We start from the raw sequence: 7352 nt of genomic DNA on the forward strand, positions 1-7352 counted from the left end.
GATTTATGTAAATGATCTTCCAAATTCCATGCCTTCAGGTGATGAGTTACTACTATTACTACTAACAACTCACCGCAGCATCAAGTCCCCTGAGGCCAACACAGATACGCATGCTCCTCCTCCACCCCAATCTATTCAAAGTCTCCCTTTTTACACCCGCCCACGATGTTCCCATTTCCTTTAAATCTTTCTTTATGACGTCCTCCCACCCCACATGGGGACGACCTGCTTTCCGTTTAGCCCTAGAGGGTTGGCCGAAAAGAACAATCTTCGGCAATCTGTCATCCTTCATCCGCAAAACGTGCCCTAACCACCTCAACCTATCTTTCATTATAGCCCTAGAGAGCGGTATTGAACCACATTTTTCGTATAGCCTATTGTTGGAAATACGGTCAGTCAGTCGGTGTGTTTGGGGAACTAATGGGGGGAGGGGGGCTAGGTGCCTTCCATTCACTTTCGACGATTAAAAAGGGCACAAGCCCTTTGAATTTCCAATTGAATGAGCTTTTTTTTGAAGTTTCTACAACAACGCCTTCTTTAAAAAACCTTATATGCCCCCAAAGCGTAACTACAAACCCTGGCCCTGAGGGCTGGGGGGGAGTGTCTTCATCAAAAATATATTTTCTATAGAGCCTTTTTTAGTGCCTTGTCGGGAGTAAAATGTGAAAATAAGGAAGCTGCCCCCCCCCCTTTCTCCGGTACTATTTTCCCCATGTTTATTTGTTTATAATTTTGAGATAGTCATTTTGTTTAAAATTATCCATAGGTCATAAAAATATTTCGAGGGTTGACACAACCCCCCAGAGATTGGGAACAGAGGTTGTAAGTTATACCCCGGGGCCTATAAGTTTCGTATAGAAGAGGGGGTCACATGAACTTTTGAGGTGGGTCATTTGACTAAAAATTGAAAGTTCTAGTTTCTTTTTCTATTTTCTTTTCACCCACTTGACCTTTTCATCTTTATTTATTTTAGTTAGAGCAACTTAGTTTTTTCAAGAATAGTTTCACATCTATTTCTGCATTGTAATCCATCAAAACCTCCCAGCACTTTATTAATTGTGCCAGGATTCTCATCCAGGGAACTTAAATAACATATATACTGTTATTGTGTGAGATTTTAACATTGACATTTGATTCTGCTCTCTCATATACTTTACAGTGTTTTGAAAGAACGTAGGACGTCTTGACTCTTTGGTTTTGGACTTGCCAGTCGTTAGTGGGCAGACAGGATTAGACATCGCACACGCTCTGCTTGAAACTGTGAAGCATAAGTCTCTGATGGTAGAAGATATCAAGCATCAGATTGTAGATGTTGCTATTGATGGACAATATTTTACAAATGAGCCCTTTTTGAAGTTCCCACAACTTCTCCTTCGATACGAAGTGCCCTGATCTAAACAACAACAATATCAAAAAATAATACATTACACCCACTTCGATCTTTACTATAAAAATGTCAAGCCTTCCAATCACTTTAAACTATTAAAAAGGGCACTAGGCCTTTCAATTTCCAATCAAATGAGCCCTTTTGAAAAGGACAACGCTTCCTATAAACACCTTATATGCCCCTAGGGCATAAATTACAACCCTTACCCTTATGTCTGTTATGGTGGTTGTCATCCTCTAAAACCGAATTTGGAATTTGGAAGCTATTTCACAGCTTCCAATTGCAAGAATTCTCTTACATGTGTAATAGCGTCGGTCATATGTTGCGAACTGTGAAACCAGATCAAAATGCTCGTCAATTTATAGACAGGCTTCATTCCCGTGATGGAGAGATGGAAGCGACTTTGTTTTCTGTTCAGTCAAAAAACAGAGGATCTCAGCAGTATTTTCAATCTCTTTCCTATAAAGTAAAGTCAATGATTGAGCAATTGGGTCCACCGACTTTGTTTCTGACAGTTTCATGTGCAGAGTGGTACTCTCCTGAATTTATTGATTATTTACGGACTGTCCATAAAAATGTGCCTGGTGTGGCAAAAATGACCCCAGCAGAGTTGACGTGTCTAGATCCAGCTGCAGTTTCCATGCACTTCCTGACAAAAAAAATACATTTATATTTAATGAGCTAATTTTTTCAAAGACAAATCCTTTGTTCGGTAAATTAAGGAACATTTCTGGCGTATCGAGTAACAGAAACGAGGTGCGCCTCATGTACACTGTGTGTTGTGGATTGAAGATGTTCCTATTATTGGGAAATCAACAGCGTCTGAAGATATTCATTATATGAATAGTATAATAACTTGTGAAATGACCCATAGATTAACTAGTCCAACTCTTCACAAACTGATCAAAGACCATCACGTACACCACTGTAATAATTACAGTCAAAGACAATATAAGAGCACAAGAGAGAGATGGGTTAAGTAGTGTAAGTTTGGCTTTCCTCGTCCTACAAAGGAACGAACAGGATTATATGACATCCTTGACTGCTTGGCTTATGGTACAGACCGTAAAAAGCCAAGAAAAAGAATATATCATCTGCTTCGAAGAGATCACGAGCGTTATATAAATGACTATTCTCCTGCGTTACTAATTGCTAATCAATCAAACATTGATGTTCAATATATTGGCCATTTGGGCTCTAAATTACCGTATTACATTACCGATTACATGACTAAAGCAGAGTGTCGAAATAGAAGCAATGTGGGAGGAAGTGAATAATGCATGCAAAAGTCTTCGTCAACGAACTATGTCCTACTTGTTGAAGTCCATAAAAACCCGTCAAGTTGGAGCAGTTGAAGCTGCTGATAGGCTTTTTGGCACTAAATTGTATAGTATTTCTAGGCAATTTAGATATATTGACCTTGCGAAAAAGAATGAGGTGAAGAGGACACTGAGAAGGTATGAGGAGCTTGAAAAGCTTGCTAAAAACGATCCACAGAGTAGTGATTTGTACATTGCCCACTGGGCTATTGATATCTACCCTAAAAGACCGGAACATATGGAAAATATCAGTCTTTTTCAGTTATTGTCTTGGTACGAACGGGAGCGTAATGGTTCTGATGATAATATGATGTTAAGTGACGGGTCCTTCTACCTCAGAAAAAGGCTTTTTAAACCGTATATCATGCAGCACAGAAAGGTAAACCCATTTGAATCTGACGAGAAGAAGAATGCTTACTATGGAGATCTTTTGAAATTGTTTAAACCTTGGCGAAATGAAAATGAAGTTGAAATAGCAGCTACGAAACCTACTGTGTTGAAAGTGTAAACTATCCCGACATGGTAACTTACCACGAAAAATTTGTTGTTAAGAGGAAAAGCGATATTGATTTTGAAGAAAGGGTCCGAGAACGTGCAAAAGAAATTCTGAAGGCAGAAAATATTGATGAAAACATTGAAGATGACCAAGAAAATGCAATTCAGGGAGGTGTCATTGACAGAGCAGCAGATGCTATGGAGGATTTGTTAGACGCAAACAAACAGATTTTAAATGGTGACACCGAAGGTTGAAAAATGAGCATGATTCGCCCAATATTGATCAAAAGAGAGTTGTTGACAAAATTTTAGACTCAGTTACCAAGCACAATGGTGCAACATCTATGAAGTTGATTGTATCTGGATGTGGGGGTACAGGAAAATCTAGGGTTATCAGTGTCGTGAGAAGACTACTTTGCAACAAGTTCAAGAATGAAGATTGTTCCGTTGTAGTTATGGCACCTACTGGTATTGCTGCACACAGCATAAATGGTTTAACAATACATAGTTGTTTAAGTTTAGCTATTGATCAGGAAAACACCACAAAATACACTCCTCTCTCCACTGAAAAACTTCTTACTTTGAGAAAGACAGTTAAGGAGATACGACTTTTTATTATTGATGAAATGAGTATGGTTTCTTCTCTTCTTTTAACCTATATTCACTTAAGACTATCAGAAATAATGGCAGTTGATTTGCCAATGGGTAATGCTAACTGCGTATTTTTGGGAGATTTTCTTCAATTAAGACCAGTAAGTGGTAATCCTCCTTATATACCTCTGACACGACTAGAAGTAAAAAAGAGAATCGGATCAGTCGGTACTTGCAACCTCTGGTTACAGTAAAGAACGATCTCTCGCCCACAGTAACTGATAAATGGTGGTTCCAGTGGTAGCTGCAAGCTATTCATATTGCAGCGGTATCCGGGTTACAGTGGCAGCTGTAACCTGGAGTCTCTTTGCTTAAACAACAAAGAAAATATGTCGGCTTGTTATTAAACAAAATGACTTATGACTTATGTCCCATCCGTCCTTGAAGGTCGTTTTGGGGCCTCTTCTTTAACCTGTTCATTGATGTGCCTCCTGTAGGTGCTTCTGTTGTCGGCCAGGTGGCAGAGTTGTGTCAGGTTGTAAGGTGAAAAGTTTCCCTTCCATCTCTTCGGAGGGTGACTTCAGGGGCAAGAGCCGTGTACTTGTCCATCGAAGGTTATCTTCTAGAGACGAGTGCTAGCCATGCCTTGTGTATGTCCAAGCCATTTGAGTTGTTTTAGTTTTATTTTGTCCAGTATTGTTAATTTGACTTTCAGATTATGGAGAAGTTTGGAGTTGGAGATTCTGTCGTGGAAGGTGATAACAGCGATGCGTCGTAGGGATTTGGTTTCAAAGGCAGCTAGGCGGCGTTGATCGTCTGTTTTAGGCGTCCAGGATTCACAGGCATAGATGGCGATCGGAATAATGAGGGAGTAGAAGAGTCTCGTTTTGAGAGTTGTTGTTAAGTTCTTATTCCTCCAGATGGGCATCAGAGCTTTAAAACTGGAGTTTGCAAGTGTACTTGCAAACTACAGGGACTTGGATCCGTAGAGGTTATAGGGAAAGTGTCGAGAATTGTTGGGTCTGGGTGGATGTCCAGATTCAGTTTATTTTTAAAATGGTTTTTTCATCGAGAGCGGATTCCGTCTGTGGATTGTATTTGGTTTCCTTGTTCGTCGAGAAGGGAGAACGCTTTGATGTCCTTCTTTTTGGCCAATTCCCGCACTCTTCTATACATGTAGGTGGGGTCTCCTTTCTTGAAGGCCGATTCACATTGATCACACGTTTCTTTAATAAAAGGACGATGAGCGTGAGTTAGCGCTTTTCGTCGCAGAGTGAGATGATCTCGTCTGTTATCCAAGGTTTCTGAATGTTCTTTTGGGTACCCAGTGTGGAATGAGCGACATCACATATGATATTTATGCTACTAGTCACCAGGTTGTTAATATCTTCCTTAGATAGGATAAGTGTAGAACTCAACGTGAGTTCCGAATTTTTCTCAGATAGAATGGTGATATAGGTCATACGTGTGTTTTTGTCTTTCACTAGATCTGATTAACACTTGGGGGTTTTCTTAGACGACTCTCAAACTGTTTCAAGTCTTGTTTTGAACTTAGACACGACAAGCGAGTGGTCGCTGTCAAAGTCACCACCAGCTAGCGTGACTGTGTTTAGGACGGACGTTTTCCAACTTTTAGACACGAGGATGTAGTCTATTAAGTTTTTAGTTTTTCCATCCGGTGAGGTCCAGGATGTCTTACGGCCAGGTCTGCGCTTGAACAGTGTGTTTGTAATGACTAAATCGCTGTCTCTGCAGAATTCGATAAGGCGTTCTCCTCTTCTGTTCATTTTTCCATGTCCAAATTTGCCCATTACAGCTTCGTGTACTGTGTGGTTGTTTCCAACGATGGCGTTGAAGTCACCAATTACAAAGATTATGTCCTTTTTAGGGACAGAATCAAATAGACTTTGAAGCTGGAGATAGAAGTTTTCAGACTCTTCGTCGTCTCTGCTGGAATCCGGAGCGTATACTTGGATAATTGTGAGGTTGGTGGGTGAACCTTTCAGGCGGATCATGATGATCCGTTCCGTGAGGGGGGTTACGGAGATTAAGGATTTTCTGGATTTACTAGACAGTAGGAAACCTACACCTTGTATAACGTCCCAGCTGTACAGTTTTATCTCTCTTAGGAGTTGGTCTATTTTTCCTTGTTTAGCGAGGGTTCTAGTGTTGAGGGTACCTATTGACATAGTTATTTTTGGAGAAACAATAGCCTCCAGGGTTGGAGTTGTCAACGTAGATATATTCGCGCGATTCCCGGTTGTCGAGTCGTCGGCTGCCCCGGACGCGGTATCTCTTAACGCATTATCGTCGATTACCCCGGACGCGGTAGCACTGGTTCTCATATTTGATCTCTTATTCGTATTCATATTCATCATTAAAATTAAAGAAGGGGTTTCTTGGCTGGATCTGGGACAGCGGTAAGCCACTCCTCTCTGTCCCTAGCAGGGGCCGACTGTATCTATTACCGATAGTGCGCCCTTTTGGTGTCCTTCAACACCAGCAATTTAACCCATTGCTGGGGGAAGATTTGTGACTGACGGGACGTGGTCATCCTCCTCCTCCGTCTGAATTTAAGGCCCCCAGACGAGGGTGCTCCAGCAATGTTTCAAGACCCCCAGAGACTGGGTCCTCCCTTGGTCCGCGCCTCACTACCCATGAGTTACCCTACATATCTGCAGGGCGTTCCCCTATCCGCCACCTGGGGACCCGCTGAGTGGCCTGGGGCAGGCCCCACTGAGAACTCTGAAGTTCTCAGTAGTAATTAACTCATAGTAATTTTAACCCATAGTAGTTGAAGTATTAAATAAAATAGTTCGTGGTTATAATAAAGAGCTGTCTAATTGCTCCTTTTAAAGAAAATTTCTGTATATAGAAACCTTTTGTAAATAACAAAAATAATTATTATTATAAAATAAATTTTTACGATATGGTAAAGAACTAACTCTATGCCATAGTAACTAATATAATTTTGAAAAGAAGGAATTACGGCAGAAACCTAAATGGAAGTATAAGTAAGCTACATTTAGTAAAAACCGTCCACCGAGATTTTAACTCAGATCGCAGGATTCAAAGTCCTAAGTGCTAACCACTACGCCAAGAAATTTTAATATAAGAAAGAATTTTACATAAAGGACCGATATAGTTCATCATAAAGTGTATTTGTCAATTATCCGGGTTGCAGTGGTAATTAGCAACCTAGTAAGTGACGATCACAGCTAGAAACCTAGTAAGAGGTGATCAAGTCCAATGTTTTTTTTTTTACGCCATTAATTTTATATCATCTTAGTTCAAACTGTTTTGGCTTAACCCGTAAAGTACGTATCTCTATATTGTTGTCCTATATTTCCAATGAGAAATATTCCAACTTTTTTTTATTTTAGTTTTTAGTTCAGAATCGCTAAAGTTATTATGTAAACTGGAAAAATATTTATTATTTCTAACCAATAATACTAATTTTTTAATTCTTTATAATAAAGAACGAACTCTTTCCTATACTAAATAAGCCTATACCAGTTAATGATATAGAAATGATATGATTTTATTGATAGCTGAATTAT

At 39.9% G+C, this 7352-nt stretch overlaps 1 protein-coding gene across 1 annotated transcript; it reads right to left on the reverse strand.

The window, feature by feature from the left end:
* Nucleotides 1-5315: 5315 nt before the first annotated feature.
* Nucleotides 5316-5807, reverse strand: LOC148947642 (protein CFDP2-like). Its single transcript, XM_089095968.1, has one exon. It carries the CDS (start codon nt 5805-5807, stop codon nt 5316-5318), a length of 492 nt encoding a protein of 163 aa, XP_088952094.1.
* Nucleotides 5808-7352: the final 1545 nt, after the last annotated feature.

This window comes from Artemia sp. Qi Xiang Cuo, chromosome 10, assembly GCF_049724085.1.
Source record: "Artemia sp. Qi Xiang Cuo chromosome 10, ASM4972408v1, whole genome shotgun sequence".
Lineage (NCBI taxonomy): Eukaryota > Metazoa > Arthropoda > Branchiopoda > Anostraca > Artemiidae > Artemia > Artemia sp. Qi Xiang Cuo.